The 19841-nt window shown below is 39.9% G+C and overlaps 1 protein-coding gene across 1 annotated transcript in view; it reads right to left on the bottom strand.

Moving 5' to 3' along the window:
- Window positions 1-668: 668 nt before the first annotated feature.
- The window catches only part of LOC122797905 (zinc finger protein 585B-like), a 90018-nt gene continuing 70845 nt past the window's right edge, over window positions 669-19841 (bottom strand). Inside the window, exon 2 of the mRNA XM_044066424.1 lies at window positions 669-3037. Coding sequence (XP_043922359.1) covers window positions 669-3037 — 2369 coding nt within the window. The remainder of the gene's footprint in view (window positions 3038-19841) is intronic.

Below are 19841 nucleotides of genomic sequence, written 5' to 3'. Positions count from 1 at the left end.
TCCTCTTAGTCTTCTTATTTTTTGTATTGTAAAGCTTTCCATATCCAGATTCCTTTGCCTGTATTTTTCTTCAAATATCTTTGGTGCTGTTCTTTTTGTATTGGTTAGTTTTGCTTTCTCCTTTGTATAAATATTACACCATATTAAATCTCTTTTCCTTTCCCATGTCCATATTTCTTCTTCACGTCTCCTGGTCTTCTTGCTTTTCCTTATTCTGGGGACTCACTCCATCATACTGTGATGTAGTCTGTGTTAGACCTTCTACATTAAATCCTTCACTTTGCAGGCACTCCATAACTTCAGCTTCTATTTCTTTAACCTTTACTTTACTAATTGTCTTTTCTAAATTATGTTTTTGTGTTATTAATCTTTTTATTGTGAAATTTTCTATATCTGGATGCCTTTGCCTGTATTTCTCTTCGAATACTTTTGAAACTGCCTTCTCTATATTAGTTAACTTAGCTTTCTCCTTTGTATAAATATTGCACCATATCAAATCTCTCTTTCTTTCCCAAGTCCATATCTCTTTTTCAGCTTTTTCAAATATCTCTAATTTTTGTTGTTTATATTTTTCCACTTCCTCAAAGGCTTCTTTTTCCACAGAGATCAAAGTTTCTTGGTCTATATACTGTTTTTCAAAAATCTGTTGTATTAATGAACGCAATTTTTTATCTGAAACTTTTGACAGTTTTTCCTGTGAAAGTAGTTTTCTTTCTCTGCCCACTGTGAATATTCTGATGATATGTCAGATTCTGCTTACTTGTAAAACCCTTGTCACATGTGTCACATTTATAAGGTCTCTGCCCACTGTGAATATTCTGATGATATGTCAGATTCTGCTTACTTGTAAAACCCTTGTCACACGTGGCACATTTATAGGGTCTCTGGTCAGTGTGACTACTCTGATGCAGTGTCAGGCTGTGCTTACTTGTAAAACCCTTGTCACATGTGGCACATTTAAAGGGTCCCTGGTCAGTGTGAATATTCTGATGCAGTGTCAGGTTGCGCTTACTTGCAAAACCCTTGTTACATGTGTCACATTTATAGGGTTTCTGCCCAGTATGAACATGCTGATGCAGTGTCAGACTCCACTTCTGTGTAAAACCCTTGTCACATGTGGCACATTTAAAGGGTCCCTGGTCAGTGTGAATACTCTGATGCAGTGTCAGGCTGTGCTTACTTGTAAAACCCTTGTCACATGTGGCACATTTATAAGGTTTCTGCCCGGTATGAACATGCTGATGCACTGTCAGGCTGTGCTTACTTATAAAGCCCTTGTCACATGTGGTACATTTATAGGGTCTCTGGTCAGTGTGAATACTCTGATGCATTGTCAGGTTGTGCTTACTTGTAAAACCCTTGTCACACATGGCACATTTATAGGGTCCCTGGTCAGTGTGAATATTCTGATGCAGTGTCAGGCTCTGCTTACTTGTAAAACCCTTGTCACACGTGGCACATTTATAGGGTGTCTGCCCACTGTGAACACTCTGATGCCCTATCAGGCTGTGCTTACTTGTAAAACCTTTGTCACATGTGGCACATTTAAAGAGCTTCTGGTCACTGTGAATGTTCTGATGATTTATCATATGACTCTTCATTCTAAAACTCTTATCACACATGGCACATTTATAGGGTCTCTGGTCACTGTGAATATTCAGATGTCTTGTCAGGCTGTGCTTACTTGTAAAACCCTTGTCACATGTGGCACATTTATAGGGTGTCTGCCCACTGTGAATACTCTGATGCCCTATCAGGCTGTGCTTACTTGTAAAACCCTTGTCACACGTGGCACATTTAAAGAGCTTCTGGCCACTGTGAATATTTTGATGAATTATCATATGACTCTTCATTCTAAAACTTTTATCACATGTGGCACATTTATAGGGTCTCTGGTCAGTGTGAACATTCTGATGTGTTGTCAGGCTGTGCTTACTTGTAAAACTCTTGCCACACGTGGCACATTTAAAGAGCTTCTGGGCACTGTGAATATTCTGATGAATTATCATATGACTCTTCATTCTAAAACTCTTATTACATGTGGCACATTTATAGGGTCTGTGGTCAGTGTGAACATTCTGATGTCTTGTCAGTGTGTGCTTACTCGTAAAACCCTTGTCACACGTGGTACATTTATAGGGTGTCTGCCCACTGTGAACACTCTGGTGCCCTATCAAGCTGCATTTACTTGTAAATCTCCTGTCACACGTGGCACATTTAAAGAGCTTCTGGTCACTGTGAATATTCTGATGAATTATCATATGACTTTTCATTCTAAAGCTCTTATCACAAATGCTGCATTTATAAGGTCTCTGTCCAGTGTGGATAGTCTCATGATACATCATGCTATATTTAGATTTAAAAATTTTCTCACATATACTGCATTTATAGGATTTATGTCCACTGCAGATGCACTGATGTTTTACCATGGGAGTTTTGTATACAAAACCTTTCCCACATGTGGCACATTTATAGGGTTTCTGTCCAATGCTGATGCTCTTATGTTGTAAACCTTCATTTGTAAAATCTTTGCCAGGTTTGGTATAGTTATTCATTACTTGGTTAATGTGGTTCAAGTCACATTTTTCCTTCCTTGACTTCTCCACATATGCCTTGTCAGATGTTGTGCATTTAAAGGTTTTCTGTCTTGTATGAGTACTTTCATGTACTTCAAAACTTTTATTACCTATAAAATCTTCATCATCCGCTGCATAGCTGTATAGCCTCTTCCTGCTGCATATCTGTTCTTCTATTGTTAAGTTATTTTGTCTTTTTTTACTGTGAATTAATTTATCAGACTGGTTGCTACAATGAAACATCAAACTGCTCCCACCATTACCTTTCAGATGCATTTCAATATTATTAATAAACTCATTGTTGCTTTCCTTATAGTTATCATTTCTGGTTTCAAACTTCACTGTTTCTTTCCTTGTGATTAACATCTTATCTGGGAGAGCTTTGTCATGTTCACCATCATGGTGTTTCCCATACAATGGCTGCAGACTGTGTATCTCAGTGAAATCTGTATTCCTGTTGACTTGAAAGAAAATAAATTAGAGTGTCAGAATATGAGAATACACAGATGTTGACAGAAAATCATGCAAACTTTTTTTAATTTGTAACTGTAGCAAACAATGGACTGTTGCATGAAATTTCATAATGAATGTTTCTTCAACAAAAACAAGCCTGTTCAGTTGTCTTACTATAGCTTCAAACTACATTTAACAATGACAACAAGCAACATCTGTTTGTGCCTACAGTGAATTGGTTACCATTAAGTAAATGACTGCTTCTGACTGAAACAGCTGGCTAATTTACTTTGCACAGTGATTTACACTTTTACACACATTGTAGTGCAATGATTTACCTATGCAACTGAGGAGCAATTAAAGTCTTTACATTAAAATTGAATACCAAAAAAACTTTACAATTGTTGCAAGCCACTACTTACAAATGTAACTGGAGTGTTTCTCCCCGGGCCTCCGCTGAAAACTGGCTTTGTTCCAAGTCAGACTTTCCCGGTAAACAAATATTAAATAAATAAATAAAAATACAGTTATGACATCATACAGTAACCACTTCAGTGCTTCACACGTAGCTAAAGAAGCAGCATTAGCATTCGTAAATAAATGCAAATGCTGCATTCCCTCCTAAAACTCCCAATTTGGTAAAATAGCCCTGATTTTACCTCATGTTTTTGTCCTGTCTCCCTTCTGGGAAATAACTGAGAATTACTCAAAAATGACATAGATTAGTCTATCATAATTCTTGTTGTTCAGAAAATGAATACTGGTGCAAAACTTGCTGTTTTGTTAACTTTTTACATGAATTGGAGTACCACACTGTCACTGATTTTAAGACGTTCTCCTCTGTTATTTTTTGGCTTTATACAAAATGTTTGAGCAAAGAAGTTGACAGCTGTGCTCCAAACTCAAAATCTAGTGTGTAGACTGCACTACCTACCTTACCTGTCAACAGTCTTCCTGATTTTCATTGACATTTTCCCTGTATCCTCTTCTGGGAAATAACTGAGGATTTAAGTCAGTCAGTAATCCTACTCATCAAAATGTTACACTTCTTATTGTTTGGAAAATACATTATAGTATAAAACCAGCTTTCTTGTTCTGCTATGCTCCCAGACTCCCACAACCCCAACCACTTGAGCAAACAAGACCAAAAAGAAAAAAAAAACTTTGACTTTGAAGCTACTAAAATCAGCTTCCTACAAATGTAAGATGTAGTTTTGCTCATAATTAAAATGCCATGCACACAGAGCTTCTCCAAATACAGTACTGGCATTGGCTTAACGCAGCCAATATTAACACATTATATGTAAATAGCATGTAGGGTAAACACAAACGCATAAACAAGTATGAAATAAATAAAAAAAAAAAAAAAAATATATATACAAAAGTTTAATAAATAGCAACTAGTTCTGTCATTTTGGATTTTGTTTTTCATTTTTTAATTGTTTGTATTTAAGAACTTTACATTGCAACAATTTGTATGATATATATAGCAATATAATTTGATTGAGAAGTTTTCTCTCGAGCTTTCGGATCAAAACTTTTTGTGGCTACTGGCATTCATTAATGAGTGCTCATTCTGCACTGCATACCACTTTCACCTGCAGATTGCACCCCTCTGACAGCTGTCCCCTTCTGCCCTACCTAATTATGGTTCACAATTACCTCTTTGTGCACCACGGTGCTTTCTAATAACTCCAACCTGGCATTAGCAAGTGCTTTTAGCTACTAGTAATACCTATCTCTCTCCTGCAAAGCCCCTCTCTATTGTAGCTTATTTTAACCATACAGCACTGGGTTTGCTTCAAGTAAATCTACTTGTGTAGCTTGAGGCCAGTGTTCTTTTGTAAGCATACTTCTGCTCATATTTTATTTCTTTTTATTTTATTTCTGGTGACTATACCTTTAGAAACTTTATATCCTTGTCTCTCAAGCTAGTTTTTCACTATCTTTTCTGATTGTTTTTATGACTTCATCTTGACCAGGGTGCTAGCCCCGCTCCATTCGCCCTCGCTAAGCTCGGGCTCACTTTACTCCCCTACCCTACCCCCATTCCCACCCACCCCATTACAATTACCTTTATATCTAACTATCCCTCCCCTTCCTGTCCCACTAGCCACTACAATTCCACTTCCTGTCTATGGCCACAACCACCTTACTAATCTGTCAATTTTGTCAACACCACTTCCTCTATACCACTGTCTCTCTACCTACTTTATCTGACCATATTTTATTCCAACATGTATTATTTTCTAATATCGTCTACACTACTACTTATTCTCTCTATCTCCACCTCTAACCACTCAAATCTCTCTGACCCACTCCTATGCACACCAACTTCTCACTCATACAACATATATCCAACTACTTCTTTTACTATCTCCCCTAATCTCTTAACTACCTCTATCCTAAGTCTATATAAACTATCCACAATACAGGTTTTTAAACCTTCCCACAAAGCTAAGTCAAAACTATACAAACTCCATCTAGCATCTACTACACACTCTCTCCTCACTAAAAACTTACTTTGTTCTGGAGATATCCATCCCAACCCTGGCCCTCTTCTCTCCCCAAAACTGCCTTTACACTGCCCCCATCTTACTCCTCTAACAGTCACCAACCTCAGTCACAACAATCATCTCCATCCAAATACTTAACTATTTACTCATTGAATATTCAGAGTCTAGCAAATAAAGTCACTGAGCTGCACTCATGGATAGCTCTCAATACCCCTCACATCCTCTCCCTATCTGAAACCTGGCTCAAGCCACAAATCTCAAATGGTGAAATACTCCCACCAGGTTGTAATATCTTCCGATCTGATAGACCTGTAAAAAAAGGTGGTAGCATGACCATCCTCTACTCAAACATTCTTAACCTCTCACCATACCCTTCCCCAATTCCTGACTTCCTCCCAGCTGAAATCATCATCCTTAACTGCCATCTGAATCCCCCCAAAAAACTTGCAATTGCCTCTATCTACTTTCCTCCTGGTAACAATCTGCCCATTCTTGAAAACATCCTATCCTGGTTCTCCCACAACATACCATATGAGACACTTATCCTTGGCGATGTCCACATTGATTGGTCCAAACTCACAACTTGACTCCCCCCAACTCAGTATCCACCTACACAGTTTCCACCAACTTATAACATCTCCAACTCGCTTCCATAAAAATTCCACTTCCAGCTCCATCATAGACTGGATCCTTACCAATTCCCCCCACCAATGTCATAATCCCACCACCTTACCTGACTCCTTCAGTGATCATTTCCCTACCACCATCTTAAGACACTACTCCCATATTCCTAAACCCCACCTTATCAAAGACTGTCAAAAACTATCGATTTTCAATTCATCCCAATTTAACTCCATTCTCCACAACATAGATTGGTCCATTCTAAAACACCTCCCCCTAAACGATGCTGTAAGCACTTTCAATAGCATCTTTATGAATATTTTAAACTCCTTAGCTCCCTCTAGGAAGATCAGAGTAAAATCAAATCATGCTCCCTGGCTCTCCAAAGAGACTAGCTCCCTTATGAAACAAAGAAATCATGCTTGGAAAACCTGGACTAAAACTAAACAACCACCTTTTCTTCAAAGATTCAGGTAACTAAGGAACCTTGCAAAAAATATATAACTAATGACAAAAAGTTATACTATAGCTCTGCTCAGCTTAACAACAAATCCAATCCTCGAAAATTTTGGTCAACTCTCAACAACATCCTCTATCCAGAAAAGCCCTCTAATCCCTCCCCATACCCTAACTCTTCCTCTCAGGAAACAACTACCCTCCTGAATAAACACTTTATCTCTTCCATCCAAAATCTGGTAACTTCTAAACCAAACTCTACGTTGACACGCACCTCTCCAAGTCCCACTAACACAACTTTGTTTTCTTTTGAGCCAGTTCCCATTACTTACATCAAATCTCTACTACTCAAGATAAAACCTTGCTCTCCTTCCACTGACAATCTATCTCCTACATTCCTCAAACTTGCTGCTGACTCAATTGCCTATCCTGTATCTATACTAATTAATCAATCTATTCTAGAATCAACTGTCCCCACCCTTTGGAAAGCTTTCTTCACTATCCCTCTTCATAAAGGTGGAAACTCCACTGACCCCTCAAACTACCGGCCCATTGCCATTCTGTCCCCCCTCTCCAAGATATTAGAAAAATGTATTCAATCACAGCTTCTCAATCACCTCCTCACACACCACTTACTTACCCCTACCCAACATGGATTTTGTCCTCACCACAGCACCACAACTGCCCTCCTTTCCTTCATTCATATCATTGCAGAGGCCCTAGACAACAATAAACTCATTTCCTGTCTCTTTCTAGATCTCTCCAAAGCCTTTGATACTGTCTCTCATCCTCTACTACTATCCAAACTCGCAAATCTCCACCTATCCCCCTCCGCACTTGTCTGGTTTAATAGTTACCTATCTGGCAGGGAACAATCTGTCAAATGGCTCTCATCCTCCTCACCTTTCCTTTCCATCTCCACTGGTGTTCCCCAAGGCTCCATCTTGGGACCCCTTTTTTTAACATCTTCACCAATGATTTTTACACATCATGCAAAGAATCCTCCATTATTCAGTATGCCAACGACTCCACACTTATATCCATCTCAAATAACATTCCTGAACTACACTCCCTGACCCAACAGGCCCTACTATCCACTGAACAATGGCTCTCTCACAACCTATTGATCCTAAATCCCAAAAGGACCAAACTCCTACTTTTCCTTCCCGATTCTCTTTCTCATCACAAAACCTCCTTTTTTTATTACATCTTCTAACAATACAAATATCCAACCTGACACCCACACAAAACTCCAAGGGGTCATTATCGATGACAAACTCAAGTTCAACCTACACATACTCCAATGCATAAAAAAAAACAAACCAGAAACTAGGCCTGCTATATCGGAACAAAAAATTCATAACCCCTGAATCTAGACTTACCCTGGGCCAGGCACTCCACCTCCCCTCCCTATTATATGCCGCCCCAGTTCTTACCAATATCCAGGCCTCCACTCTAAACAAACTCCAACAGACTTACCATAAAATAGCCAGATTCATTACTAACTCCCCATACAACTCACACCATTGCATTTCTTTAAACTCTCTCCAATGGCTTGAACTTCCCCAATTTTTGCTATCTTATCAATTTCATATGCCACACTCTATTCTTTATAAACCCTCCTTCTGTCCATCTCTTTCTTCCTTAGTCTCCATCTACATCCCATCTCAGACCCTCCGTACTTCTAACCAACAATTGCTTGATATCTAGCACCCAAAAAGGTCAGTAGGCAAACTACTCTACAAACACTCCCTTGCCCATGCTTGGAACAAACTTCCCCTTGACTTACGTTCAATCTCCCACACCTCACACTTTAAATATGAACTAAAAGCTTATTTTCTCAATTCCAGAACCTGCCCTTGCCATGACCCTACCTAGTCTACCTTCCCTTTATGTACCCTCAAAAGGACCATACTTAGTACCTCATTACACCTCTTTCTCCAATGTGTCTACTATGCATTTGCACAATGTTATACAAACAAAAAATGTTTATTCTTGACCTACTGAACTATATCAATGTAAAATTGTTACTTAGCTTCTTTTTAATGCAACTTTAACTTTATGCATGTAACCCAACATATGTGAATCGTTTTGCTACAACTGCTATTATATCAATATTGTTTAAAATTGTACTTGTTTTAAAATGTATTACTGGAGCTTTTCTCCTTGGGTATCCACTGAAAATAGGCCACAAGCCCAGTTGGACAAACCCGGTTAACAAATGTCAATAAATAAATAAATAAATAATGTCTTTATTGCATCCGCATTCTCATATTGGCATTGCTGTCGAGTATATATGCTCATGTCATTGTGTTACTCTGACAAATAAACTGAATTTATATCCTGCTGTTCTAGAAAGGCTACACCCATGATGTAGCATGATGTCCTTCTGAAGGTTTTATAGTAACTTACAGCCTCTTAAAGTGCCCTTGGTCTAACTATTCCCTTGCTTCAGTCTGTTTTCTGCTTCAGCTTCCAACACTGGCTCCCAAAACATCATAAAGATACCTTCACAGATACTGAATATTTAAATACCAGTCTGGACATGCCCACCATGTTAGCAATGCATGTTCTGCCTGACTGCTATTACTGTAAGGCTTTTTCATGTGGATAGCATTGATGCAGTGCATGGAAAACCACAATTACACTCTGAAATGAGAAGAAAGAGAGGATTGAGATCCAGCCTTCAATCACAACCAGCTTATGTGTTTCAGATGTGGTTGCCAAGAAATTCACCTCAAGAGTGAAAATCTAGAGGTGAATCTTGGCATTCATGTCAGTAAAACATAATACAACTTTATTATTGGTGCTTACTCATAATTATTTGCAGTGCATGAAGCTTTTTGTGCTACCAATTACAGAAAAAAGCAAGAAAAAATATTAAAGCATGAAGTTTTTTTGCAAACTTTGAAATCTGGTAAAGCACTTTGCACTGTGAACCAAACAGCATCATTTCCCTTAATTTTTTTGTTTAAGAATTCTGGACAACTTCAAAAATAATGGGTGCAGTCTGCATGTCTTTCCTGCATTTGTGTGGGTTTCATCTAGGTGCTCCGGTTTCCTTCCATGTTTCAAACGCATGTGTCTGGAATATTTCTCCCCTGGCCTCTGCTGAAAATTGACTTTGTTCCAAGTTGGACTTTCCCAGTAAACAAATCATAAATAAATAAATAAAAATTAAAAGGACCACAATGGCCACTTGGTCCTGTTTACATATCCCATTCCTGCCCTGCCTCAGCTGAAGGTCAATTAAAAAAAATCTGCAATCAACTAACTGAGAGACCACCAGTTGGCAAAATGATTAGGATCATCATCTCCCGTACACAAAGTAAAATGTTCAATCCTGACCTCTGGCCAATGCCTGTTTGGAGTTACCATGTTCTCTTTTGTGTCTCTGTGTAATTCCTTCTACCTCAGAAAAATATGCTGAAAAGCATGTTTCCATCTCAAACTCGGCAATGAATGGAGCTGTGGGCAGCAGCACAGACTCTACATGGTGCCCTATAGGGAGAAGAGTTGTGCAGACCAACTGCTTTAATTATCTACTGTGGTGTGCACGATCCTCACGATAGGCGAACATGGAACGCATACTGCGTACTGTGACAGGGGTGGCCACTTGATAGTAAAATATGGCACTAGATGATTCGGTCATGTTGATTAATATCACCAAATGGGCATGGGTACTTGCTGGTGACAAGTGGGTAGAGGACCCAGCCTACTCTGACCTATGCCAGGGACTCATGCTAATATTGGAAGGGCAGTATGTGTCCCACTATCAGCCAGTGAGTGACTGCCATAAAGCCCAGTAGCCCTGGGTCAGTAATCTACTGGCCAGCCAGTGTCTTAGTTGCCCAGCCTGGGTTACCTGGAATAGCTGTGGATGTAAAACCAATCAACATGCCAAACATGAACTGAAAATTGCTACATTTAATGTAGGTACACTGAGAGAATGCAGCTTAGAAGGGGATGATATGATGATGCTATGGAGGAGGCTGGACATCCTATGTATCCAACGGAGATGATGGAAGGGCAGTGCAGTGAAGCCACTTGGCTTGGTATCTAGAGTCTACCACTCTGGAGGAGGACAGGCTAGAAATTGTGTGGGAATGGGAACTGTAGTCAGAGACAGGCTTCAGAAGGCAGTGAGGGATATTATCATAATTAGTGACATGGCAATCAGACTCCAGTGTAATGATAGGGCAGTATACTGTACATCCTAGCCTAAGCCCCACAGCAGGGTTGTGATAATGAGGAAGAGAGTGCATTCATACAGCAGTTGCAGGACAACATGAACTGGTGTTGATAACGGGGAACAGGAATGCACATATTGGGATAAATGGCTTGATAGTAGCCAACACATGAGAGATGACACAATGTGAGACAGTCACAAGGTCATGTACAAGAGTGGCCAACATGCAACTCGGGTAGACTTCCCTAGTAAGGAAAGAGCAGTGGGGTACAATCAATGACTGCAAAGTCATCTCCCAGTAAAACAGTCGGCCCACAGCATAAACCTCTGGTTGCCACAATCAGCTGCAAATAGTGGTCAGAGAAAGCTCTAAGGTCAAGAGAAACCAGGCTGAAAACCTGGAAGTTGACTGAAGAGAAAGTACAATTCAAGGAATTACTCAGGGCTCTAGCACCCCAAGAAGAACAGGAAATAGGTGGAGATGAAGAATGGAAGCACCTCAAAACAGCATGTGTGATGACTACAGAACAGATACCTGGCCGAGCCAGATATGGAACTAAGGTATATGAGGAAAGCTGGTGGTGGAATGCAGAAGTGCAGGAAGTCATCAAAGAAAGAAGGATTGCAGGAAGAAGTGGGAGACAGAAAAGACTGACCAGGCTAGTAAGGAATACTGGTTGGCTAACAAAATAGCTAAGAAAGAAGTTGCAATACCATAGAACAGGGCACTGGAGGCACTCTACCAGCTTTTGTACAGTTACTCAGTAGGTCATGATTAGTGATCAGCAGTATGGTTTCATGCCGGGAAAGAGCACTACAGATGTGATGTTTGCTCTGAGAGTGTTGATGGAGAAGTACAGAGAATGTCAAAAGGAGTTGCATTGTGTTCTTGTAGACTTAGAGAAAGCATATGACAGGGTGCCTAGAGAGGAGTTGTGGTATTGTATGAGGAAGTCAGAAGTGTCAGAGAAGTATGTAAGAGTGGTACAGGATATGTACGAGGGTAGTGTGACAGTGGTGAGGTCTGCTGTGGGAGTGACGGATGCGTTTAAGGTGGAGGTGGGGTTACATCAAGGGTCTGCTCTGAGCCCTTTCTTTTTTGCAATGGTGATGGACAGGTTGACAGATGAGATCAGACAGGAGTCCCCGTGGACTATGATGTTTGCAGATGACATTGTGATCTGTAGTGAGAGTAGGGAACAGGTGGAGGAGACCCTGGAGAGATGGAGATATGCTCTAGAGAGAAGAGGAATGAAGGTCAGCAGGACTAAGACAGAATATATGTGTGTGAATGAGAGGGAGGATAGAGGAATGGTGAGGATGCAAGGAGTAGAGCTGGCGAAGGTGGACGAGTTTAAATATTTGGGGTCAATAGTTCAGAGTAACTGTGAGTGTGGAAGAGAGGTGAAGAACAGAGTACAGGCAGGATGGAGTGGGTGGAAAAGAGTGTCAGGAGTGATTTGTGACAGACGAGTACCTGTAAGAGTGAAAGGGAAGGTCTACAAGAGGGTAGTGAGACCAGCTATGTTATATGGGTTGGAGACAGTGGCATTGACAAAAAGGCAGGAGTTTGAGCTGGAAGTGGCAGAGTTAAAGATGTTAAGATTTGCACTGGGTGTGACGAGGGTGGACAGGATTAGGAATAAGTATATTAGAGGGTCAGCCCAGGTTGGAAGGTTTGGAGACAAAGCCAGAGAGGCAAGATTACATTGGTTTGGACATGTGCTGAGGAGGGAGGCTGAGTATATTGGGAAAAAGATGCTAAGGATGAAGCTGCCAGGTAACAGGAAACGAGGAAGGCCTAAGATAAGGTTTATGGATGTGGTGAGAGAGGACATGCAGGTGGTTGGTGTGACAGAGCAAGATGCAGAGGACAGGAAGAAATGGAAACAGTTGATCTGCTGTGGCAACCCCTATTGGGAGCAGCCGAAAGAAGAAGAAGAAGATTGTTAACTCTGTTGGTCTTCCCCTTATGGGGTAACCATGGTGCTGCTGTGGTTTTCCTTAACATAATGGAGGCCTTCATGGTGTCATTGACCATTTCTCGATTGTAATCTCTAGTCACAAGTCTGTCTGTGAAAGTACTCAACTCTTGCTCAAAGGCTTCATCATCAGTACAAAGTCTGGACAGGCGTAGAGGTTGCCTTTTCACTATGTTATGGAAGACATGGCCTGGATGCATGCTATCTTTAGATAAAATGCCATTTCTCCAACAGTTTTTCTGAATACCTTAGAGTGTATATCCCCCTCAGGTGTTTGTTCCAATTTAACATCTAAAAAAAATCTATCTCCTTAAAAGAGAAATTCACAGTGAAAGATATGAATTCTGTAGAATTTTCTAGGTATTCAATAAACAAATGTAGGGAGTCAACAGTACCTGTCCATAGAAAAAACACATCATCTACAAAACATGAGTAAAAAGCCAAGTACGATTTCCACATATGTTCAGCCTTGAAAATGGTACCCATCTCCCATTGTGCAAGGACCAGGTTAGCATAAGAGTTAGCACAGGGGGTGCCCATGGTAACCCCCCATCTCTGCCAATAACTACACTTATTAAATAGGAAAACATTATATTTCAAAACTATTTCCAAAAGGCTCAAAATCTGTTGGATTTTGTGTGCTATCATTGTAGGTTGCTCAGACAGTAAATGCTTCAAAGCCATAAGTCCAAAATCATTGGGTATCACAGTAAATAAATCACAAACATTTAAAGTTACTAATAAATACTGCTTACAAACAGATTGTAGAAGTCTGAGTAGACTTTTATGATGGAAATGTTCTGAATTGGGCAGTTTTGTCATTATTGGTACATGCATTTTGTTTCATTGTTTACTGGAAAAATGTTCAAAAAAATAAATTTAAAATGCCCTTTCACAACTGGACTGCATTATACAAGGAATATAATTTAATACAATCAGGAAGGTGTATCAAAGAACACATGTATGTTTTCTGTGCAGTGGGCCTATGATTTGAAAACAGCCCAAAGTTAATCTTTATATGCCACTGGCCAGACATATTTTTTTGAATGTGGGTTTCAATGAATGTGAGTTTCAAGGGCAGAGAAGTTTTAATGCTAAGTCTGTTTTCATTGTGAGACTGCATTGCTTTGTTTAGCAGATGTCTATTAGTGTTAGTGTTTGTGATGTAAAATGTAAAGTAAAACTTTTAAATGAAATCCAAATCATTGTAGAAGTAAAGCAGTATGCACATTACAGTGTTTATGGTAAATGGGGTGAAATAACCAAGTAATGGGACATTGGAATAGCTGCAGGGGGAGGCCCCATTTGACCATGATTTTGGGAGGGGGAAAGGGTTGTAAACACAGACAGCCCCAGCTGAACTATACCTCTCAACTGTCCAGAATTTTGCAGAATGAATAGATTTTTGCTTCTTATTTTTGGTTTGTTCCTCATAAAATTTGTAGTTTTCTGGCAAATCATTTAGGAATGAAGTCACTAAATAATGACAGACTTTGAGTTTCAGACTTCATACCCTTCAGAAAAATGCATGCTAAAGCAAGACCTGTTATTCTGTCAACTGTATAGGTTTATACAAGAGCAATTTTAGTACTATTTGTATGTTCTGCCAATATATTTGGCCTTGTCCAGATTTTCTGCGTAGAGATTGCAAGGTATGTGCAAATAAATCATTTTATGGAATTAGGTGTATCCAAACCTCTCAACTGTCCCCGATTTTGGCTCAAAATGTTGCTCTCTCCCTAATAATCCCACCATAAAATGGCAAATTTGGAAGAAAATGTGGAGGGTTTATAATTAATAAATAGCTGTAATGATCAGAGTTATAGATTACTTTTAATTTCAAAAATGCATGTATATTCTCTTATTTTGTCAGCAGTTTATGTTAACAGTACTAGTATTAAAAAAGTGTCGCTTCTTTGACAGGTTATCAGCTGTATTGTGCGGCTATTTTATATTTTTGCATCACATTTTTGGTCCGTTTTTCATAGAAGTGTGGTTTTCTGGCAAATTAGTGGCAAATCATTAAAGATTGAAGTTAGAAAATAATGACAGACATTTGAGTTTCAGATTTCATACCCTTCAGAAAATTCATACTAATGCAAGACCTAGTGTTCTATTATCTTTCTAAGTTCTTAAGAGCAATATTTAAAAATTATCCTTATTTTTGGGCCTTTGTCCCACTTCTGTTTATGCCTTTGTCCATATTTCTTGCTCTGAGGCTAAGAGGTATGGCAAATGTGTCAGGGCCATCACCGTCAGCCAAAGACATTTCAGATTGTGACATACTTGTTGCACACCACTCCCCCATGTAGTGATTCTGGATGTGTCCAAGCAAGGCATGGAGCAGTTATGCAGTGTAAGTGTGCAGAGTAGTCCCCATCCAAGGTAGACACAAGTACTACAGTGGCTTTTCATCTGTTCTTGATTTTGCAGAATGTTCTAATTTTCTGTCATATTTTTATACTGTTGATTTATGCTTCTTCTTATTCAGGAAAATGCATGTCGTTACAGTGCCTGTTGCTCCGTGTTTAAGTAAAGCAATGTTTTAATGACCATCAGGTAAGCTTGTCTGAGATTGTAAGATGCAAGTAAACTTTAATAAGCATACTGTTAAAGAATTACCAACATTGAAAGCCTTTTTGTTGTTGCCACGCAGAGAATATTTACATATCTAGATAGTGTATAAGCTTCAGATATTGAAATGCATGTGACAGCATTTGTAATAAAGGACAGGATTACTGTATTTTCAGAAGCTCATTACATTTATTGGAGACTTGTAGCCATCTTTTCAGGCTTTACCCGTAAACTAAACAGAATGCCAATCTATCATGTGTGGTCCATAACCTGTGCAGTAATCCTTTAAGCAATGTATGTTGAGCTTGTTTTCTGTTTGCTTTTCATTTTTTACTTTGATCATGTTTTCCCCATGAAACAAGTAGATAGTTGTCAGGCAGCAGGTCTTTTTTGGATAAGAAACATTTTTACAACTGGGGGTATCACACAGATTGCTACTTTCAGCATGCTGTGTTACCACCATACATTTCACTGCCAAGCCTTGAACCCAGGGCTCTGTGCAGTACAGTCAGAGCAACATACCACTAAACCAAATCAGCTGTTTATTGAGAGATAGCCATTTAAGTTTCAGTCTATCATTTAGTGAATTCAGTTCTCACCGCAACTCTCAACCTTTTAGCACAACGGTGGTACAGTGGTAGCATTGTTATCTCACAGCAAGAGGTTCTCCCGTTCAATTCTCGGCTTGGCTTGGGAGTGCCTTCTGTGTGGAATCTGTATGTCCTCCCCGTGGTTGGGTAGTGTTCAAAAGACATGCTTGCGTAAATGGGCGTTCCTTTGTTGAAGGTTGGGCATCAAGCTGGCACCTCGGTGTTTCGTAACAATCTACTGTCAATCATTAGTGGACCAGAGTTCCGCTGTGGCGACCCCTTACCGAGAAAAAGCCGAAAGACAAACAACAACCTAGACAAAGCCAATAATGGGGGAATACAGTCCCTAAACATATTCAGTGAATTCAGTTCTCACCATAGCTGTCAACCTCTTAGCACAAAAAACCTGGACAAAGCCACTAGCCAGCCCCCAAAATAGGGACAATTTTCAAATATTGATCATATAAACGGATAATTGCTAGAATGAAAGGTTCTGTGTTACCATGTACTTTATGAAGAATATGAAGTCTGAAATTCAAATGCCTGCCATTATTTAGTGAATTCAAAATCCTGAAAACCACAGACATTATGAGGAACAGAACAAAAATATGAGGCAAAAATTTCACAAGTGATGGTGGGTAGGGAAGCTAAGCTCTAGCTACCTGCTTCCCAAGGCTCAGGGTTTGAGTCTAGCTCCTAAGTTCTCTCTAGCCACCAGCTTGGGTTTGAGTCTAGCTCCTGAGTTCTCTCTAGCCACGTTATATGTGCCTGGGGCATTTTACACCCACACACACACACACCACACACACACACACACACACACACACACACACACACACACACACACACACACACACACACACACACACACACACACACACACACACACACACACACACACACACACACACACACACACACACACACACACACACACACACACACACACGGTTCACTTCTCATACAAAAAGAAAAGTACAGTTGTGTACACTTACCATAAATGTAGATGTTCAAGTGTATTCACTGTTGCAGTTGTTACATTTGGGTAATCTGCTGGCAGGTTACCCTCAGTCGGCCTGAATAACAAAGTCTTGGGTCCTGCATCGGTTGCTGTCTCCGCTTCCATGACTTCAGGTCATCAGGGGTATAAAACATGCAGCCGACGCCATTTTATTCAGTTTTTCTTGCCCCAGATGTCAGGTGCCCCCCAAATGGGGAGCAAAAAAAAAAAAAAAATATATATATATATATATATATATATATATATATATATATATATAAATATACAGCAATATATATATATATATATATATATATATATATATATATATATATATATATAAAAGCACTTTTAGCAACATAAACTTTACCTTCATCTAAAAGCAAATACTCCTCAAAGGCTTTAGAATATAGTGAAGGAAAGAGAAGTTATAGAAAAGGGGGATGGCGGGTGGGTAACCAGGACTGCAACAGTGAATACACTCGAACATGTACATTTATGGTAAGTGTACACAACTGTACTATGTTCTTCGTATTTCACTGCTGCAGTCAATACATTTGGGTAGAATCCCAAAGATATGGTTGGGAGGATGGAGCTAAATAGCATTAGGAGCGGCTATAAGGCCCTGCAGAACTGCACTGGCAAAGCCTGCCCTGGATTTAGAGAAGAGAGGCAAATGATAATGCTTTGTAAAGGTATGAACAGAGCTCCAAGTAGCAGCTTCTAGAAAGTCTTTGGTTGGAACTCCTCTGAGAAAGGCTGCTGAGGTAGAGGCAGCCCTGGTGGAATGTGGCCAGATTCCCTTGGACACAGGTTTACCATGGTGCAAGTAACAGAAACGAATGCAGTGGCTTATCCACTTAGAAATAGTCTGGTTTGATATAGCCATCCCCTCTGATCCTGAAGCAAATGCCACCAGTAGTTGCTCAGACTTTCTTAGAGTTTTGGTCCTGTTTAAGTAGAATCTTAGTTGTCTGTGTACGTCCAATGAATGCAGAATCCGCTCCCCCTTGTTCTGCGGATTTGGGTAAAATGTTAGCAGGTGAATTGTTTGGTTAAGAGCTACTCTGGATACCACCTTAGGCATAAAGGAAGGATTGGTCCTGAGGGACACCTTGTCTGGGTAAAATGTAATAAAAGGCTCCACTGTCGTGAGAGCCTATAGTTCTGAAACCCTTCTTGCTGAAGTGATTGCCAAGAGGAAAGCTGTTTTCCAGGATAAACATTTTATATCCGCAGTGGCTGCTGGTTCAAAAGGAGGCAGGGTGAGTTTTTCCAGCACAAATTTGAGTTCCCATGCAGGAGTTGGTAATCTTCAGGGAGGCCTTAAATTTTTGCCCCTCTAAGATACTGTTTTAACAGAGGATGAGAAAAGAGGGGAGGCTCTGTGTTGTAATGAGCCGAGATGGCACAAGCATGGATTTTTATTGAAGAAAAAGATAGGCCCTTGTCAAGCATCTCAGTCAAGTAATATAAAATTTGAGGGATATTTGGTTTCGCTGTGTCCGTTCCTTGTGCTTGGTTCCAAGCACTGAAACTCTTCCATTTATCAGCATATGATTTTCTAGTACTAGCCCTTCTGGCTTCCAAAATGACATCCATCACAGATTTACTGAAAGGTGTTGTTTGAATAATTAAATGATCAGCCATGCTGCAAGGTTCAGAGTTTGGAGCTGAGTGTGCAGAATTTGATTGTTCTGCTGAGACAGTAGATGAGGTACTTGAGGCAAGTACCAAGGAGGGAGTTGAGACATATTCCTTAGAATTGGGTACCAGTGTTGGCAAGGCCAGTCCAGAGCAATCAGGATCACTTTTGTTTTTTCTTGTCTGACCTTTAGTAAGACCTTGGAAAGAAGAGGCAGAGGGGAAAGGCATAGACTGACGGGTTTTTCCAACTGAAGGATAGGGCATCCACTTTCCATGCTTGTCTGTGATAAGTCCTTGTGCAGAATTTGTCCAGTTGATAATTTTGGGGAGAGGCAAATAGATCCATGTCTGGGCTCCCCCATTTCTGTGTTATCATGCTGAAGATTTGTGTATCCAGTTTCCACTCATGCGGGTCCATACGATTTCTGCTTATGTCGTCTGCCAGAGTATTTTGTTTTCCTGGCAGGAATTGAGCCTAAAGATGTACTTGGTAAGTCAAAGCTGTGTTCCACAATGCCATGGCTAGTCTGCAAAGGGGGTAGGAATGTGTACCCCCTGCTTGTTTATGTACCACATAACCGTGGTGTTGTCTGTCTGTATCAGTAGTTGTCCTGGATGAAGTAAGTCCTTGAAGGCTGTGAGAGCATTCTGAACAGCTAGCATCTCTTTCTGGTTGATATGCAGATGCATTTGTTTTGGGCTACATTTATTTATTTATTTATTTGCAGTTGTTTAACCAGGATAGTCCATTGGGCCTAAAGAACCCATTTTCAATGGAGTCCTGGGGAGAAAAGCTCCACATAAAGATTATACAGAGATTATGTTCCACATACAGATTATACAAAGATTATGTTCTACACATAGTTTACATGAGGATTATAGAGAAAAACATTCTAGAATTTCTGGTTAAAAGTTAGAAGTAGTATATATGTGTTTTTTTTTTTTTTTGTATTCTACTAAAAATTACTATTTACAAATAAGGAGTTGTATGCTAGAAGCAAGCATGAATTTGCTAGCTGGGAATTGAGAAAAAGGAAGGAGGAAAAAGTGTTGGGAGTATTGAGTAGGTTATGAGGGGTGTGAACAAGAGCATTCCCATGAGGATGTTAGATGGGAGTGTAGTGATTTTTTAAAGTATGGGAGGCTAGCAATTGTACGAATTGAGGGGGGGGGGTTCCATAGGCGTGCTAGTGAGAAGGACAGGAGGTTGTGTCCTGGAGGGTGTAGGGGTCTATAA

Source organism: Protopterus annectens, chromosome 3.part1, assembly GCF_019279795.1.
Source record: "Protopterus annectens isolate FY-2018-M chromosome 3.part1, PAN1.0, whole genome shotgun sequence".
In the NCBI taxonomy this organism is placed as follows: Eukaryota; Metazoa; Chordata; order Ceratodontiformes; family Protopteridae; genus Protopterus; species Protopterus annectens.
Note: the sequence above shows the minus strand (reverse complement) of the source record. Positions and strands in the feature narration are given on the sequence as shown.